Below are 20,904 nucleotides of genomic sequence, written 5' to 3' on the forward strand. Positions count from 1 at the left end.
GTACAATGTGCAATATATAAAGATATTTTAAAATGTTAAGCTTTTAAAATTTTTTTTAGTTTTAATGAATCTTTCAGAATGCGATGCCACCCTACCATCTAGGTAACTAGTAAATTATAAAATTCTCTTATCTTCTTACTTTCACCTTCCCTTGTTCTCAAGGAAAATGAAATTTATGATATAATCACTCATCCACTTAACTCATCTAATTACAGAGCTTAAGTATGAGAAGAAAATTTGTCATTTTTGAGTACTAAATTATATTTGTTGATATAATATTTTCCATGAGTAAGTGATTCTTTCTCTAACTTGAGATTTGTGGCTATAAAAAAAGCTTAATTCAAGTTTACTTAGAAGAGCTATCCAGAATTAAATGGATAGCTTCAAATTGCATTTGGCAATCTTGCTGATGGTTCTTTGCTCTTAGATAAGTAGATTAATATTTTAAGAAAGAGATTCATATTCAATTTTATGGAAACATCTTGTAAGGGGGGTGGAAAAAACATCTCAGAACAGAATACTCTAGGTGCATTAAATGAAAACAAGTATGAATGATACATTTATCAGTTACCTCTGCCAATACAAATTCCCAACAAGTTATAAGCAAATAGACTCTAATCTTTTAGGATATATTTAGTCTTGGAACAAGTTCAAAGTTTGAATATTCTTCAATGAGAACCTATGATAATGTGTCTCAATCAAGTACAGCTGATCCTTGAGCAGTGCAGGGCTTAGGGGTGCCAACCCCCAACACAGTAAAAAATCCACATGACTTTAAGTAGCCCATGTGCCCAGCATAGGCTCAAGCTCACGACACTGTGATTAAGAGCCTCATGCTCTACTGACTGAGCCAGCAGGTTCCCCCAAAATCCATGTAACTTTTGACTCCCCCAGAACTTTATTACTAATCGTCTACCACTGACCAGAAGTCTTACAGATAACAGTCAATTAACACATATTTTGTATGTTACATGTATTACATGCTATAGTCTTATAATAAAGTAAGCTAGCTAGAGAAAAGAAAAGGCTGAGAAAATTGTAAGGAAAAGAGGGGCGCCTGGGTGGCTCATTCGGTTAAGCGTCTGACTTCAGCTCAGGTCATGATCTCATGGTTTGCAAGTTCGAGCCCCACATCTAGCTCTGTGCTGACAGCTCAGAGCCTGGAGCCTGCTTCAGATGCTGTGTCTCCCTCTCTCTCTGCTCCTCACCAGCTCACACTGTCTCTCTCTTTCTCTTTCTCTCAAAAGTAAGTAAATGTTAAAAATTTTTTTTAATAAGGAAAAGAAAACGCATTTAGAGTACTGAACTGTGTTTATTGAAAAAATTCTCATATAAGATTTTTTCAATCGCCTTCATTTCAAACTTGTGTTGTTCAAGGGTCAACTGTATACCAAGGTTGGCAATATCCCCCAAACTGGGCTGTCAGACTTCTATGACAACCCATAAAAGCCATTCAAATTTGTTTAAATAAAATTTTAAGGAAAAATCAGTTTCCCCAAACACTGCTTACCAAGGGAATTAAGGATGTCTTAAACATAGTCAAATAAAAGTTTAACAATTAGGCTAATTTTACCTTAAAACATGAAAGTTTATGACCAACTAAGGAGAAAGTGAAGCATTTCTGAAGGCACATTTAAAATGAAATCTAGAAAAGGGGTGCCTGGGTGGCTCAATTGGTTGAGCTTCCCACTTCAGCTCAGGTCATGATCTCATGGTTTGTGAGTTCCAGCCCTGCATCGGTCCCTCTGCTTTCAGCACAGAGCCTGCTTCAAATCTCTCTGCCCGTCCCCCACTCACTCACTCTCTCAAAAATAAAAATAAACATTTTTTAAAAAACTTAAAAAAAGTGAAATCTAGAGGAACAACAGTTACTTCTGTCTTCTAGTTGACCCATAATATTGTGTGTGTGTGTGTGTGTGTGTGCGCGTGTGTGTGTGTGTGTGTGTGTGTGTGCGCATGCAGAGCATTTACAAATCAAATTTTCAGAGATCTCTAAAGGAGTCTCTAGAAGTTATAAGTAGAATGCCTCATGGATATCAAACCCCTAATTAATATAAAAAATATAATGGGGAAAATATAAAAAAAACACAAATGTACAGTTTTTACAAAAGGCAGTATTGATGAAATTAAAAGAACACCTGATATATATGGAGTGTTTTAGGGCTGCACTTATTGTTAGTAATTTACATATTTGCCACCTATTAAGGGAAGGCCCTTTGAAACCTATTATGGGAAGGCCCATGCAGTGAAACCCAAAAACAGAATTTTATTTATTACCGTTTGGTAATACGTACCTGGAGCAATTGTAGGGGAAGGTCCAACAGAGACATTCATTGCAAACCACTCCAGAAGGAATCCTTTCCCTGAGATTGAAGAGTCAGAAGAAAACTGAAATGTCAAGGAATTTCTAGAGGAGCTAAAAGATTTGGTCTGGGTACCACAGTAAGTTCCAATGAGGCGGGAATGAACACCAAGCCCATCGTAAATCTGCATGTAAAAAAAAAAAAAAAAAAAAAAAGATAATACAGCACTGAATTCAAGTAATTACCTCTATTTTTCTTCATAAAAAAGAAAACTAAAAGGTTGCCTTATGTTATTATAATTTCATCATAATGAAAAACATAAACAAGTAAACACCATATGTCAGTTGAAATAGAAAGCACCATTAAATATAAAATATGACTGCAAAAAATTTTAAGGTGTTTTAAAATAATTTCATCTTTGCTGCAGAATTATATTAATACATAAGCTGTATGCAATATAGCTCATTATTTGATCTACAGTAAAATTTAGGGGTGGAAAATTAGGAATCAAGATAGTTGTACAACAATAGAACGTATTGAATGTGCTTTGGGGCCTCAAAGGAAGGAATTAGAAAGTAACAGAAAAAGCAACAAGAAGAAGGAAAGGTTTAAACAGACAGGTATCGGAAAGTAGAATTAATGACAACAAAAGAGTGACAGCTTGCGAGGGCTCAACACACATTCAAATCACTCAATTTTTTTTTTCATTTGTTTGAAAATATGAAGTTACCTATTTAGAGACATATTTTTATACTTACAAACACATAGCATGGAACACATTGTTTTTTTCGGCACATGTGGAAAAATGCCATCCAACCATATTTCCTATCCTTTACTTCATTTTGTAAATAATTTGGAACAAGTTCATTGAAATTGTTATAAATTTCTCTGCCGAAGCTATGAGATAAGCTGTTTTTCAAACTATGTAATAATGATTTCCACACATACGAAGCACCTTAGGTACTGAACTCTATGTGAGGTCCTGCAGACCCACGATGAATAAAATGGAATCCTGGCCTTTGAGAATCTGATAACATAGTTAAACTCATAGAAGGAAAACGTAGAGTGATGGTTTCCAGGGGCTGGGGAGAGAGGGAAATGGGGAAATGTTGGTCAAAGGTTACAAAGTTTCAGTTATGCAAGACGAATAATTCTGGAGATCTAATGTGCAGCAATGTGACTACAGTTAATACTGAAACATATCGTACTGTTTCTGTATTATATACTTGACATTTGCTAAGAGGGTACATCTTAAATATTCTCTTTCACACACACAGACATATACGCACACAAAATCCAAATGATAACCATGCAAGGTGATACAAGTATTAATTACCTTGACTGTAACAATTATTTCACAATGTGTACATAGGTTACAATATCAAGTTGTACATCTTAAATATACCCAATATTTATTTGTCGAATATACCTGAATAAAGCTAAAAAAAAGAAAAAAAGAATGTGACAGTGTTTTTGAAACTGATGCAGTAACCAAAATCTGGATGGCAATAACCACCACAATTTTATATTTATTTATTTAAAAATGATCCTCCAAACTTTTAACACTCTAACATAAGAATACACAAGAAAATGAGATATGAGAGAGGATACTTAACTAAGATATACATATACACATAGACAAAGCCCAAGAGGTAAATTACAATAATGCTAAAAATAAAACTTAGAGAATCCAAAGATAATAAATATAATGACAGAATTACCTTTTCATAGGTAATCTAGAAGAGGTAATCATGATCTAGGGAGGCCACCCCATGTGATTTACAAATGCTTCAACTGACATTAACTTGATTTGTTTTTGCAAATAGAAATTCACCAAAATTTACTAACACTGATTGCCCTTGGATACTCACCCTTAATTTGTCATAATAGCAGTTTTGCGTTGCTTCGATGTCTATCTCCAAGATTCTACCATGGATAACTTGAGACGCGTCCACATTTACTATCCATTGGTAATCAGAGTTGTGGGGGTAGTGTCCAGGCCATAAGGGAGAGGCGACTTTCCCATGAGTTCCCACAATATTATCATTGCCAAATACTAGGAGGGAAAACAGAGCAGTAAATCAGAAGTACTTAGAATAGCTCTTTAATCAAATGAAAGAAACAAAAGGCAAGGGGTGTTGAAAAGGATGGACTTTTAATTGGCTGTGATTTCTATTCTGAACACTGAAAGAAATATTGCTTCCCTTTTGATTTCTGTGCTATCTACTAATTCCTTGGAGAACAGTGATTTTGTGAATGGAATTTCATCTCCTAAGAAGGTGGCATGGTGTGAAAAGAGGAGATAACTTCTCATGTGAAAAGGGGTTCCCAGACCCCAGGAGACCTGATGACAAGTGAAGGGGTATTACCAGGCTCATTCTCTATTTTGTTTACCTATTTTCCTTTTTACAAAAGAATGGGACATGTTTTCAAAGTTTTGGTAAGAGAAACAGACATATTGGAATGCCATGAAAAACAGCTAATTATGGAAAAGTCAAGTTAGAAAATAAAAATATTAACATTATATTCTATTAGAAGAAAACCCTGTTGTTATAATATCTGAGCACTTAATTCAATCCTAAAATATACTCAGTGTTTTGAATTTGAAGAATAGAGAGTTTGTGACTTCAAACGAGATACCCTTGGTATCAATATGCTCAACCTGAACTAAATACGTTAGAAGGTTCTAACAAAATACCATGTAAAAAGTTTAATATAACATTAGGTAGAAACGAGCTTAAAACGATTACTAGAGCCACTCTCCCTTGCTCCTGGTGGGCCATGCACATGTAATTTAGTTTTTATAATATAGTTTAAAATGAAGTAATTCCACAAACACAACAAATCTAGGAGAATAGAGTTCAGGATTCTTCACTTACTGCATTACTAAAAAATGTGTTATCCTTTTTAGTTTGTAGGATGTTCTCTGGAAACCATCGATAAAATAGAAGCAACTTACTGTTAGTAAAAGTGGCTTGGAAGCCTATGCCACTGCCTGAGCCATCGGAGACAAATCGGATCCACAGTCTGTGCCCAACAATGGATGAATAATTGAGGGGGAGGACATTTCCACAATATCGCCCCACCAAAGTACCAGTGGCGTTTCCTTCGCGGATCTCCACAAAATCCCTGTTACAGTCCTGAGAATCCTCCAACTGGAAAGTTCTAATTTGAAAAAAGAGAGAGAGAGAGAGAGTTTTGGAGGATTAAATTGATAGAATAAGCTTTGAGATTATCCCGAAACACCTGCTGGTTTCTTTATAACTGTTCTTTATAAAACTTTAATCACGTTATCTTTGAGCCAACTCCAAAAATTTCTTTCCCCCAAATTTGCTGAAATGCCTGTTGCAGAGATACAAAGGCAATTAATACACGGCCTTCAAGGACTTTTCTTTCTAGGGGGAAAGATTGGGCAAGAATACAGGAAAAGACACATTATAAGGTAGAATATATCATAAAGTGCCCTCGGAGCTGGAAGCGTTCGAAGATTTGGAGGCCGACGTATCACATCGGGTTGTGAGGCTCAGTCACAGCTTAACAGAGAGATTGTTTCTGAGATGGAAATGTAAACGTTAGCTGGATTTAAGGTACAGAAATGGTGAGCACAAAACGCATGTCGATAAGAGCACATACACAGAAAAAGGGTGAGGCTTATTTAGAAATCTGTGAGAGTTCTAGTTTGGTTAGAACATTGAGTACTTGTAAGAAAACATTAGGAGACACAGCTGAAGCAGTATCATGGGCTAATTTTGCCAGAGCTTAAGTGACAAAGGCATCTGTACTTAATTTCTGAAAAGGTAGGCGAAATATGGGATTTGTAACAATATAGGGTAGAGTTTGGAAATACGGCCTATTCAACTTGTATTATAATCTGCAGTTATGATGACATGGGAGAATGAAAGATAGGAAACAACATCTACTCAATGATTGCCACAGATAACATATAGAGTCTGGAACATGTAAGTGTTAAATGAATGCTTTCAGAATGTAGCTTTAGTGCTTTATAAACTTGGACATAATCAAGACAGTGTGAGGGGCGCCTGTGGGGTGCAGTCAGTTAAGCACCCAATTCTTGATCTCAGCTCAGGGCATGATCTCACAGTTCCATGAGTTTGAGCCATGCGTTTGGGCTTTGCACTGATGGCACAGAGCTTGTTTGGGATTCTGTCTCTTCTCTCTGCCCCTACCCTGCTTATGCTCATTTCTCTCTCTCTCTCTCTCTCTCTCTCAAAATAAATACACTTTAAAAAATTGTTAAAAATCAAGATAGTGCGGTATTAGTGCAAGGGTAGACTAAGAGATGAATGGAACAAAAGAGAAAGTCCAGAGAAGAACCCACCAATACAGCCCAATCCATGCTGCCAACATAATTCAATGGGGAAAAGAAAGTCATTTTAACACGTGGTGTTTCAATTACTGAATATCCTTATAGAGGGAAGAAAAGACAAAAAAACCTCTACTTCTCTCCACACACAGAAAGTAATTTAATATTCCTCCTAGATATACACATAAAAGCTAGAACCATAAGGCTCCTAGAATAAAACAGAGAATATCTTTACCACCTTGGGGAAGGCATATATTCCTTAGATATAATGCAAAAGGCATTAACCATAGGATTTAAAAAATTAATAATTTGACTTCATCAAAAATTAAAATTTCTCATTAAAGACATGAGTAAGAAAATGAATAGGCAGGTTACAGACTGTGTAGGGGGAAGAAGAGATCATTACAAAATGTATATCTAACAAGGGACTCATCTCTGGAATATAAAAGGAATTCCTACCAAAAAAAAAAAAACATGAAAAAAGCAAATCACCAAGTTAAAAATGACAAGAGATTTGAACAGACACTTCAACAAAAGTTGAGTGAATAGCCAATGAGAATGTCCAAAATATTTGATGTCATTAGTCACCAGAACAGTGTAAATTAAATATCACAGTAAGCTATCATTTTATACCCTTCAGAATGGCTAAACTAGAAAAGACTGACAAGATCAAATGTTGGCAAGCATATACAGCAACCGGAAGTCCAATGTGTTTCTGGTGGGAATGTATACTGATAGAACCACTCTGAATAATTATTTGGCAGTTTCTTGTAATACTAAATATACATCCAGTTAATGCCCCGGAACTTCCTCTCCAAGATATTTACCCAAGAGAAATAAAAAATGCAAGAGCATACTAGTATCCTGAATATAAAAGATCTCTTACAACTCAAAAATAAAAAGACAACTCAAGTAATAGCAAAAGAACTGAAAATGCAGTGCCCCAAAGAAGATATATTATGAATGGCCAATAAGAACATGAAAAAATGCTCAGTCACTAGTTATTAGAGAAATGCAAAGGGAGACCACAATAAGGTAACACGTCACCCCCATTAGGATGGCTATTATTTAAAAAATGGAAAATAACAAATGGTGATGAGGATGTTGAGAAATTGGAACTCTCAGGCATTGTAGGAATGTAAAATAGAGCAGCCACTGTAGAAAACAATTTGGCGATTCTTCAAAAAGTTAAGTATGGAATTACCATATTCTACTTTTAGGTATGTACCAAATTCTACTTTTAGGTATATACCCAAAGAAATTAAAAGCACAGGCTGAAACAAACATTTGTATATCAATATTTATAAAAGCATTATTCACAATAGCCAAAAGCTGAAAACAACTCAAATGTCCATCAGTAGATGAATGGAGAAACAAAATGGATAAACAAAAATGTATAAACAAATGACTGGACAAACAAAGCTATATATAGTTATATAATTATATATATTATATATAAATAAAATTACACATAGTTATATATAATTTGATATATATAATGTTGATAAACAAAACAAGATACAGCTATGCATTTATCTATCTATATATAAAATCACATTTTATACACACACTGGATTATTCAGCCTTGAAGCAGAATGAAATTTTGATACATGCTGCAACATACATGAACACTAAAAACATTATGCTCAGTGAAATAAGCCAGACACAAAAGGACATGTATGATTCTACTTAAATGTGAAAACTAGCATAGAGAAATTTGTAGATTCAGAAGTAGAATAGTTTACTGATGGTTGGGGACAGGGAGTTATGTTTAAGGAGTATAGAGTTTGTTTAGTATGATGGAAAAGTCTCAGAAAAGGATGATAGTGATGATTGCACAGAATTGTAAACGTATCTTATGTCACAATAAGCTGAAGAAAAAAAACAAAACAAAAACAAACAAAAAAAAAGAAACACCTAAAAAAAAAAATCAGTATTTAAAGTTGCCCACAGATGACACAAAACAGAAATCTGTGCCCAGATGATTTTCTGGGGGAATTTCAAAGCTTCAATGAAATCAATAGCCCAACCTCAATGTTATGCAAACTGTAACAACTCATAGAAAGGAGTCTCCAGCATTTCAAGGTTAGTATAATCTTGAGAACAAAACCAGTCAAGGGAAGCCAAAGAAAGAAAAGTATAGGTCAACCTCACTTAACAATATAGATGAAAAATCCTAAATAAAATATAAGCAGCATGGATCCATCAGTTTGTAAAATATATAAATCTAATCAAGTTGGACTAATAATGCTTTAAGATTAGAAGACCTAGGGGTGCCTGGGTGGTTCAGTTGGTTAAGTGCTCAACTCTTGATTTCGGCTCAGGTCATGATCTCATGGTTTGTGAGTTCGAGCTCTGTGTCAGGCTCTGCACCAAAAGTATGGAGCCTGCTTGGGATTCTCTCTCTCCCTTTCTCTGCCTTGCCTCTGCTCATTCACTCTCTCTCTCTCTCTCTTCTCTCTCTCTCTCTCTGTCTCTCTAAAAGTAAATAAATAAGGGGCACCTGAGTGGTTCAGTCAGTTAAGCGGCCGACTTCAGCTCAGGTCATGATCTCACAGTCTGTGAGTTCGAGCCCCACGTCGGGCTCTGTGCTGACAGCTCAGAGTCTGCAGCCTACTTCGGATTCTGTGTCTCCCTCTCTGTCTGCCCCTCCTCCACTCATGCTCTGTTTCTCTCCCAAAAATAAATGAACATTAAAAATAAATACATAAATAAATAAATAAATAAATAAACAAAACTTTAAACAATTTTTTAAAAAGATTAGAAGGTCTATAAGAAAATTCACACCACACACACACACACACACACACACACACACATGCACACACACACACTTAACAAAGATAGATGCAAAATATACTAAGAGAGAACCCATGACAATTGCAGGAAAACATTGGATAAAACTCAACACCCACTCATCATAAATACTCAGAAAATTAGGAATAGAAGGAAATTTTCCAAATGGGATGACAAACGTCTACCAATGCCTGCAGCAAATATACTTAGAAGTAAAAATTTCAAAGCATTTCCTTCGAATCAGAAACAACACAAGGGAGCCTGCTCTCATCACTTTGTTCCTCATTACACTACAGTGTTTTCCAGTGAGACAAGACAAGGAAACGGGGGAAAGGTTGTAAGGATTGGAAAAGAAGAGCTGTAAGTTAATATTTAGGAGAGATCATTCACTGATAAATACTTATTGTGCACCTTAATGTGTGAGGTCCTCTTCTCGAAGGCACTAAAAATAAAGCAGTAGAAAAGAAAGAAGAAAATCTGTGTTATTCTAGAGAATACAATGGTGGCTGGATAAGACATACAGAAATCAGTAGGGATTCCTTATACCAGCAACCAAAAATTTAGAAACTGCAACTTAGTTAACACCTACTCAACAATTTTTACTGTCTTCCATGTTGCCAGACATTGTGGGGTAGGACAGTGAAGAACATAGAGAATTTTCCGCCCTTTTGGGAGCTTCTATTCAAGAAGGAGAGATAGATAATAAATAAGTAGACATATAATGAGGTAGTGAACAGTTCTAGGAGGAAAAATTAATTTGAGGTGTTATTTTTGGTAAAGTGGCCAGGTTATGTCTGTAAATTTTAACTGGATTCCCTTTGCAGTAGCAGCAGCCAAAAAAAGGTGTCTAGCCATAAGAGCTCTATTTTAAAAAATGTGAGAGTTTAACAAAGAACATAAAAGAAGAACACAATAAATGCAGATATTCCAAATTCAAGAATATGAAGAGTCAATAAAGATACTCCCGAAAATTAATGTATAAATTCAGTGTAATTCCAGTCTAATCAACAAGTAGGATTCCATTTCTATAAAACATAAAACAGAAAGCAAAACTATGTAGTGTGTATGGAGATTTATACATGCTACTCATATTATACATATGTAATTTAGCATATATAGAAAAGCAAAGCTATAAAATTATAAAAACACGCATGAAAGTGATACATATGCAATTCAAGATACAGGGTAACTCCATGATGAGTAAGTCAGGGGGACTTTTGCTACCCTGCAACATTTTATTTATTTAAAATTTTTTTTTTCAACGTTTATTTATTTTTGGGACAGAGAGAGACAGAGCATGAACGGGGGAGGGGCAGAGAGAGAGGGAGACACAGAATCGGAAACAGGCTCCAGGCTCCGAGCCATCAGCCCAGAGCCCGACGCGGGGCTCGAACCCACGGACCGCGAGATCGTGACCTGGCTGAAGTCGGACTCTTAACCGACTGCACCACCCAGGCGCCCCTAAAATTAATTTTTAAAGAAAAAAAGTAACGGTTAAAAACTGTAGAGAAAGTGTATGCAAACTATTCTTTTTCCAGAAGTAATTGGAAGGAGTCTTTCCTGAGAAGAGGAAAGACAAGATAAAAAGGAGAAAGAATGACCTGGAAAGACTATAGAGGAGAAACTGCCAGAAAGGGGGGGAAAAAGTCACAAGAATAGAAAACTTCCTTCTCTATTGTGTGTACTTTTCAGTCAACACTCAACATTTTGTGTTGCAAGATTTCACATGATGGTAAGTAGAGGGTTCTCCTGGGACTCTATCTCAGCTAATGGATTAGAGTGACAGATAACCAGCCTGGAGGTTCTGGGCGCCTCAAGACCTTCTTATGGGACCAGTGTATCAGGCACACCTCTGAGCATTCGCTACCAGGATGCTGGAACAAAGAAGTCAGATTTGCTCTACCACTGCTTCTCAAGCCAGATGCTAGCGTTGGTAGGTCTCCAGCCAGACCAACAGTGAAGCTGTCGCTCTCACGATCCTACCAAGGTGAGGTACTACAATATAGATCATCTGTATCTATATTCTAGACACAGCTTTAGCAGCAAGCTATGACCCGTCACTGAATAGCAGAAGAAAGCAAGAAAAATCCACATCAAGCTAACCCAACTCCACATTTGCCCTTAGGCCCATTGTCTTGCTTGACAATTCATTCTTTGTAATACAAAGCTTCTATCTACAATCATTTCTGGCAAGGAATCATTCTGAATCCATCTTTAGGATGACTGCCATGTTTAGCACTTAAATTCAGGCTCGGTGTTATTACCCATAATATCATCAGCAATGTGAAATATGCTAAAACTGTTTGGTTTTGGGTTTGCTTCCCCGAAAGTAAGAAGAGAAGAAACAGAGATCATTTTCCTCAGCAGGTGGTTTACATGAAATTGAATCTAAACCTTTCTACTAAAGGCAACGTGTGGTCCAGCAGCACCCGCACTGCCTGAGAACTTGCTGAAATGAAGAATCGGAACCCACCAACCAACTAAATCAGAATGTGGATTTTCGCAAGATCCCAGGTGACTGGTGTGTACATTCCAGTAAGGTCCAATGGTCCCACCAACCAACTAAATCAGAATGTGGATTTTCGCAAGATCCCAGGTGACTGGTGTGTACATTTCAGTAAGGTCCAATGGTCCAGGGGATTACTAAGTGATGGTCTTTTCTGTTTGAGTGCCATACCGGTGCCATCAGTGCCAAATTACAGAAAAGACATTTGATCAGAAATGATGGCAGGATGATGCCTACAAGAGTCAAATTAAACTTCTAAAAAAGCTTATTGTTTTCTTGGAAGTCTTTGTTTTAGGCCGGTACATTTTATAAGCAAATCTACCCTCTTTCCAAATACTTTGGCTGAAATCTGTTAGTAAAAATATGATGTGGAACAAAAATAGTACAATCGCTGTTTCTCATTATCCCATTTTGATTCTTGAACCAAGATCAGTCACTTTCTAAAAGTACTCTGCAAGCATAAAATATATTTTCTGTTAATTCCTTTAAATATCTGTTTTACAAAAAAACTCCTTTTTAGATTCTATTTCTCCCTCCTCCTTTTCGTTACAGATTCAACCATAATTTCTCCGGTTTTTCTCCCTATTCAATTTCACCACAGGGTCCACAATCCAAACCCCATGGTTTTGAACTTGACGTATTCCATATGCTTCTCACACAACCCCAGGGAATGTTTCCAAGCACCCATCTGGATACAGTTTAGACCAGGGCAGAAATAACTCACAGGCCTTGCCATAAAGCCCTTCTCATTATCCTCTACATAAAGAGGAACATCTTGCATTCTACAAAATTTGTTTTACAAAGAAAACTCAAGCAAGTAACACAAAATAACCAAAATTAACTTCTTATGGATGAGAAAGGAAAAGGCTGAGTCGTTAAGATTTGCCTATATGATAACTGGGATTTAGTGAAATGGATGAACCAGCATTTTGTGTTTATCTCCTATCTTCTAGAAAGAGCTCAGCATCGCCCTTCTTATTTAACTGTGACATGCCACACAAGGTATTTTAGAAAAGGCAGAGTGAGATCACTTAACATGTGCTGAGCATCTGGTATGCATCAGCCTTGTGCTACACATTTGACATTTGACATCTTTAACGGTGGCCCTGTAGATGGAATGCATCTCTTTAGGTTTAAATAAATAACTTCTTGGCCTGAATTTATTAGTAACTCATCAAGAAATGGGATGTCTATCTTAAACATTCCCTTACCTGGCCCATTCCTGGCACCCACGGAATGTCAGATTAGACAGTAATGTGAGTATGGTGGAGACTAAAAGGAAAAAGACCCAAAAAGAAGCCCATTCATTTGGCAGCTATGAGGCCTCGTAAGCCATGGGAAGGACTTTGGGCTTTATCACAAGAACAATAATCGTGTTTTATTCATCATTGTATATAAAGCATTGGGCATGGGAGTAACATGTGCTAACTATGTGAGCACACAGTAGGAGCTTACACATATTTGTTGAAGAAAGGAAGACATATGTAGCAGGTAAAAATTAGAGAGAGAGATCCCCCCCCCCCCAACAAAGAACTTTGAGCTTTTAGCAAAGACAAAAACAAACAAAAACTTCTTTCCCATGTGGCAGCTTAACCTTGCTTTGCCTTTCAGGCACTCAGCGGGTGTCTTTGTTTTAACACAATGCCACTTGTTCCCTGAAGAGCACTGTCTGATTGATGGACTGAAAGAAAGCCACTTCAGATGTCTGAACATGGCCCACAAGTGGGACTGTTCTTTCATTTAAATCCTTTCTTAGTGCGCAGTACGGCTCCTCGAGGACAAGGGACAAGCCTTTTGAATAAACAGGCCGGTGTCCTCAGAACAATCCTCTGCTCTCTACGCGAAATCGTTCTATTCTCTTCAAAAATGGAATTAGCAATCCCAAACGATGCCCAATAATGTGGAATACGATATAACAAATAACTTTGCATTTAAAGCGGCAATGTAAACGCCGAAGTCTTTTCGCTCGGTGTTTGTTAAGTGGTGTTTGTCTACCACTGCTTTGGCATGTCACAGGTACATATCTACTGACGGATGAAAAAGTCTCATGTCTCTTACCATGTGCTTTTCACTCTCTACTTCTAGGAAAAGCACATTATTGCTATTGAATGTAATCTAAGACCACTCTGAATGTGGCAGGATCCTACTATTAATTCCATATCCATAGTTTAATGAGGAACATGCCAGTGATTTTACAAACCAACCACTAAGTTCCTAAAAACTTCCAAAATTATTCTTCTGGATGGAGTAGAAGGGTAAGGTGGATTGGGGTAGGGACATGGTATACGGGGTAAGGAAGGCTCGATTGTGATGGGGATTCCTGCTGGAAGAAAGAAGGTTAGTACTTCTCTGGAAGATTCTAAATGTGTCTGATTCAGAAAAAGATACAGTTACTGTTCTCTGAAAATAAACACTCCACAAATTAATGCACTAAGAGTTTAGGCATATCTTTCTCATAATGTTAGGCAGCGTTCTAGAACCATTCTCAAGAATTTTAATACCATTTATAACCCAAACTATGACTAAACAGAGGAAATTTGGAAACAGTCTCCTTAAAGTTCCCACCATGTTCTCTAACAGTTGCTTGGACACATGCTATTAGTTGTCCATTCTATTAGTAACCATGCTTCCTTCCTGCAGATTTATTCACAATGAAACAATACACCATAAAAAAAAAAGGGATTTACATAAAAGACAGCTGGAGCCGGTTGCCAGGGGAACTGACAATGTTCCAGACACATTCCACGTTAGAGGGATAAACTTCCGGGTAGCCAGGGCTGTTGAAGATGCCTTCAGCCATGTGGAAGGTTCCACCACAAGCTGGAAGAAAAGAGAAACAAAGTGAGTGCCAGAGTGAAGGTCGAATATAAGATACCATAAGGGCAAGGAGAAATAACTCTACAGGAGCTGTTAGCAGGATCAAAGGATATCTTATTTCCATTTCCAATTAAAAAACAATCCATGTCATATACAATAAGGAAAAGATTATGAAGACTGAAAATAAGCCACAGGATATGGTATATCAGAGGGAATCTCTGTCGTTTCTCTTCTCAAAGCCATTTCTCGCTGCAAACTATAACTTCATGTAATAAAAGACTTATTTTAACTCCACAACCACTCACTGTTTCTGGCCTGGATGATTTTCAACACCGGCCCTGAAAAGAAGGCAATGTTCTAGCTTTTGTCTCTCAAGAGCACGCGCGCGCGCGCACACACACACACACACACACACACACACACACATCTTCTAGGTGTTTTGTGCTTTTAACTGCCAATAACCGGGAAGCTGGCAGCTGACAAACAGCACACCCCTGGCCGACAGACCCAGTACCGGTGACTCCTCCCTCCCCTCCTCCCACCATGCCACCATCCATCCTGCCACCAGTGACAATACCCAGACCTGCCTGAGCCCAGCTGCGAGGCCAGGGAGACTGGAGAACAGCAGCTGTCCATTCAGAAGAGATGCCGACGGACACTGCCAGTCAGGGGCTGGCTTAACAGACATGTCACGAAGGAGCGAGCACGCTGGCCATTCCGACATCATCCCAACCCCTCCTCCCCACTCCCAGAGCTCACTATTAGCATGAGCCGCAAGAGCCAAGGTAAGAAGTACCCCGAGTGTCCGCCAGTGGATGAGTGGATAAAGAGGACGCCACAAGGAGTTTACTACTGTTAGAATTTACAAGGAGGTTAACCTCAGCTGGAAGACGGAGAGGTTCGTCCCAGAGGTAGGCTCAGGGAAATGGCTCCCAGTGTCGAAGATACGGCAGCCCCAAATAGCAAACTGAGGCTTTCTATCACATTCCTCTTAACCCAGTAAAGCCATCTGCTGACTCCTCTTACCTGATGATGACGCGGCGTATGTAGCATGGAAACCCTCGGAATTCACTCTAGAATCTGAGACAAACCTCAGCGTCAGAGCGTTGCTAAAGGAAGTGATGGGATGCGGCATGGAGGCACCACAGTAGCGGCCTGGATAGGAAAAGGACAAAAAGAATGAGCGATCACGTGGCACATGGCACAGACTGTCATTTCTAGTAAACGTGCATTTATTAGAACCACAGGAGATGGAAGCAAAAAGAAGAAATCAGTATTTGGAGAATTTAAGTCAGGGTTGGTGTTTGGGACAGTGCCTGAGACTTAAATATAAACTGTAAAGACAAGCATAGGCGATATCATTTATAAACATTGAAGAATATCAGGGGGAGGTAAGAAAGATGTAGGCAACCTGGGTCCAAGCGGAACGAATGCTAAAATCTCTAGCCAGTTATGGACCCGCACAAGTAAATGCACTAATGCTTAAAAGCAAAGCGTTAGAGCCAAAAAAATAAATGTGTGGATGCCGGAGCCAGAATACACGGATTCAACGCCTAGCACTGCCATTTGCTAGAGGCGCGACCTGAGATAAGTCACTGACGTTCTCTGTGCCTCAGTTTCCCCACTGGAGAAAAGAGACTATCAATAATAATGAAACCTCTATCATCAGGGTATGAGGATTGACCAAGTTGCTATTTATAAAGTTCTTAGAATAGCACTCAGCACAAGTGAAGTGCTATGTAAGTGCCTGTTAAATAATATCCCTTCATCCTTGGTCAAACGCTCACAGATAAACATCGCAAGCAATGCAATCAGGACCGCATAGAGCAGAGAGGAATCGATTGCCCACTACTGTCCCAGGCTCTGCTCTGGGCCCTGGAAATAGAGCAACTAGCAAAACAAAGTCCCTCCTCTGATGGAGTTTGTCTTCTAGTGCAGGATAAGAAACTTGTATGCCAAAGCTCAAAGATGACTACCTCATGGAGAAAGTTTAAATAACCTGAGATGATTTTACTTGAAGATATTTCAGAAACTAGATAGCAGCATTCTTTAATTTCACCGGGATGTCCTGCAATCAGAATTCCCATGTGTGTGTTTGTTGCTATATTTTTTGCTTTGTTTATTTAGTTATTTCTTCCTTCCTTCCTTCTTTCCTCCCTCCCTCCCTTCCTTCCTTCCTTCCTTCCCTTCTTCCTTCCTTCTCTCCTCCCTTCCCTCCTCCTTCCTTCCCTCCTTCCTTCTTTCCTTCCCTTCTTCCTCCCTTCACTCCTTCCTTCCTTCCTTCCTTCCTTCCTTCCTTCCTTCCCCCATTGTTTCTACTGAGGACAAAACCAGAAGGACCATGCTCAATTCGAATATAAGAACTGGTCATATACTAACAAGAAATTTCTCACGGAATGCTATCTAATGCCAGGGCGGACTGAATTTCATTGCTCTCTAACGCAGTTGCAACTTTTAAATTAAAAGAAAAATACATAAACTGTTCATGTCCTTGAGTGTGAACAAGCTGTGTTTCTTGAGCCCCACCTTCACTCTTGCTATCCTACTCTCTAACTCTCTTTACTTGGCTTATATTGCTCTTCCTATCTGTTGGAACCATTCCAACCTCCAATAACAGCATATACGTAGGTAAATATATAAATACGACCCAGCCAGGGCCACAGACGAGTGCGCGAGCGCTGCGGTACCTCGGAGGGGTGCGTCATCATAATTGCCATCCAAAATCTCTAAAAAGTCTTGTGTACACATTGCAGTGCTTTCAAGTCCAAAGTGGCTGAAGGAGAGGGTGATGTGATTGACTGCAAGAGAAGGAGAGAGGACTAAGAGAGCCCTGGCAAACAAAACGTACAGGGAGCGAGGTTTATCCTTTGATCAATTCCTTTGCAGGTTCTCCAGCAGGGAAGCGACGCATTTGGCTCCTCTGAAGAGCGACAGAATCAATGTTTTTTGAAAGTGCTTCCAGAATCTGAAATGCTGATGGTGGTAAATAAGAGGTCCCTGGGGTATGTTCATTCCACGGAGACCACGCGGAGTGCTTGTCGGAATATACGGTCTTTACACTTTTTGCATCAGCCATTGCTGGCTGACTAGTTTGCTGACTTGTAAATGAGATGCTCCTACCCCCCTGGCATACACAGCCTAGCTCTCTTAGTTTTACCTGAAGCCCAGAGCCAGGACCCTAGAGGTTTGGAGTCATTTATAAAGAAAGCTTTGAATTACTTGCAAAACAGCAAGTGCCTGGGTGTGTTTTTTCTTTTGCTATTCATCCAGGGTCCCTAATCTTCAGAATAGGATTTTTTCCTATTAATGTCTTTGAACCAGTGAGATCTTTCACCTAAATGCTTTACAACTCATTAGAAATTATCCTTACATGCAAAACCTCTCAGCTCAAGGCAGGGGGCTCCTTATCGAAGGCTTAGTTTCTGGCCAGCTGGCAACTTTCTTTGGCTAAGGATTACTTCGCCAAGACCCCAATCATATGCATGGTAATAAACATATTCTTTTGTTACCTCTTAACATCCCTAGTTAGAAAATATTGAAGTGTTAGAAAATATTGAAGTCAAACTTATCATTTTTTAGATTAGCTAATGGGGCCTCGCTGGCTTAAGTGGATTTGCTTATTGTCACAAAAGTGATTAATCATAAAGCAGAGTAAAGAACTTAATGCCTTTCCTCCATTATGGCTGAAATCATAAATTTTTCCCGAAAACCTCAAGGAAGGGCAGGGCCCCTCTGAAACATGCATGATGGCCCCGGGATCACCCTCTTTGCAATCATTTTGCTTTGAGTCCTGAGAGGTCTCCTCCTTTTCTCTGTCTGTAAAGTGTGGACAGTAATTCTTATCACCAGGTTGTTACCAGGTCAAAAAATATGATTCTAGAATTCTAAAAAGAAAATTATGTAAACACTCACTTAGTGTTTCTTCCAGGCCGTGTGCTAGGATTTTTTGTAATACATGCATTGCACGAGAGGCCGGGTTTTATAATCAGCTTCCACTTTGATCGAAGGTCGATATGCTTATGGCATCACATTCCCAAACTATGAGTTATTAATTTTTCAGTTTGTGGTTCTTATTAATCATTTAGTCATTTGGCAACTGTCCCGAATATCTACCACACTCAAGGCACATGTGTCAAAAACTATTTATCGGTTATTTTTGCTTATCCCCAATTTCACGTGCCTGTCAATACAGCAAGGTTACAGGTTTTTTTTTTTTTCTTTTTCCTCTGTTAGGCCTTGAAACTTAAATTTTTTTTTTTTACTTAAGAATAAACAGTCAAAATTACTTTCCTATCAGATTAGGAAGTGCTCGTTCTTGTGCACATCAGGAATGGGGACTTCCAAAAAAAGAAGAGGAAGGCCATCAATTGTTACCATTGAGGAGACGGGAACATTAGTCATAGATGGACTTTCCCACAGACACCATCCATCCTGGATTCTTTTCCTTTTTTCTTTTTTGTTACTTACATGGAGGCTGAGCTTGAATTCTCCAGCTGCAGTTCTGATTGTGTGGATACTTGGCAGGGAACAACGGAGAGGATATAGTATCAGAAGAGTCGGTAAGGATGTAGCCCCCACAGGCTGAGGAACACAAACACACACACACACGCACGTCAAATACTTTTGATTTCTACTGACCGCACAAAACAATTATTTGATGAGTAAAAACACAAATGATGTTTTCCTATTTCTGAAACACATGCCCAGGAAGTACTCTGCCAAGGAAGCTGCACATAAACCATGAGAAAATGGAAATGCACCATACATTTATAACAATATTCTTCAATTACAGGAAGTGGGGAGGGGCAGAGGACAAAAGATGAAGTGGCTATGAACTGCTTGAGCCACTGAAACAAAACTCTAGTATGGGTCCACTTACTCTGCCCGCTCATAAATTAGAGGTATAGGGATAATCTGTTTTTGAGCAACTTTATTTATTTATTGTTTGGAAAATAAATAGTCAATTGAACAAGAGTGCATAGGATGGCTGTGTGTTATCGGAGAAACGCAAAACTCTGTGGCGGTGCAGACAGGAGAGTCTGGCCAGCTGGGGAGCGTAAGGGGTGTCTCCCGGAGGAGAGTGGCTGGAGGAGGAAGTGGGGCTGAGGAAGAATAGTCCAGCAAGAGACACAGAGAAGGGTCAGGCCTGCGACTGTGCAGACTTGGCTAAAGTATGGGGCTCCTGAAGGGTGTTGGGAAAAAAAAAAAAAAAGACTGGGGAAGGTTCCAGGACCCTTGGGTAACATCTAGAGGAATTTGGGGCTCCATTCTCCATGCGATGAAGAGCCAGGACAGATTCACGGAGCACACAAGGGCATGGCTGGAGTGGGGCTTTTGGGAGCTGACTTTGGACGAAGATGGGGAAAGGGTGGGTGAGCGGGAGGAGGCTTTGTAATAATCCAGAAGAGACCTCCTGGGGACATTGTTTACTATGAAGCAAACCATAAGTAATTAATTAAATGAAAAATGAAATGCATTAAGAAACTATTCTTTTCTTTGCAGAGTGGCTGATTCATGCACTCTGTCTTGCTCCCAAGTCTACAATGCATCTTTGAGAGACCCCGACCCAGAAAACATCCCTAGCCAGGGCTCTTTGCTGTAGGATACAGGCAAGCTCCAAATAGACCAATGACTAAACAGACCACCCGTATTTGAAATGACAAGGACCATCTGAGTAAAAGTCAGAGGCAAACTGAAGCTGGCCAACAACTCCTTCCACCTTGGGCTCTATCCCTGACATGGGAATAAAGGATTCATCTCCAGGAACGGCCAGATGAAAGGCAACGGTGAAAAAGTCTAGAAGGATGAACTGAGAAGTGGTGAGTTAAGAACAAAAAGTGGAAAACAACACCGATTCCTCAGGTGGACAAGAGCAGGATTCAGGGCACCACTACCTCAAGGGTTAGTTACCACCAGACTCTACATTGCACGCAAGCCTTGTGATTTATAATTGTCCCAGCAGAAAATCCTGGACAGATGCCAGATAATTTATCTACTCATGGAGATATGGAGAAACACTTTGTTACAGTGACCCTAGTATTAAAAATGCTCTGAAATATCATTCTGAAGGCTCGTTTGAGAGACACACAGATCCAAAGGAAGTCGGCGTCACCTGTCAGACGATCGTAAACTTAAAGGATCAACAGGTGGAATAATTG

General features: G+C 39.0%; 1 protein-coding gene across 2 annotated transcripts in view; it reads right to left on the bottom strand.

Moving 5' to 3' along the window:
- The window catches only part of CUBN (cubilin), a 283,940-nt gene that overhangs the window by 103,508 nt on the left and 159,528 nt on the right, over positions 1-20,904 (bottom strand). For both annotated transcript variants that reach the window (XM_045463384.1, XM_045463382.1), the window contains exons 33-39: positions 19,214-19,327; positions 17,434-17,544; positions 15,773-15,901; positions 14,617-14,749; positions 5,263-5,468; positions 4,175-4,359; positions 2,295-2,487 (exon numbers count right to left, since the gene is read on the bottom strand). In XM_045463384.1, coding sequence (XP_045319340.1) covers positions 2,295-2,487; positions 4,175-4,359; positions 5,263-5,468; positions 14,617-14,749; positions 15,773-15,901; positions 17,434-17,544; positions 19,214-19,327 — 1,071 coding nt within the window. The remainder of the gene's footprint in view (positions 1-2,294; positions 2,488-4,174; positions 4,360-5,262; positions 5,469-14,616; positions 14,750-15,772; positions 15,902-17,433; positions 17,545-19,213; positions 19,328-20,904) is intronic.

Source organism: Leopardus geoffroyi, chromosome B4, assembly GCF_018350155.1.
Source record: "Leopardus geoffroyi isolate Oge1 chromosome B4, O.geoffroyi_Oge1_pat1.0, whole genome shotgun sequence".
Classification (NCBI taxonomy): domain Eukaryota; kingdom Metazoa; phylum Chordata; class Mammalia; order Carnivora; family Felidae; genus Leopardus; species Leopardus geoffroyi.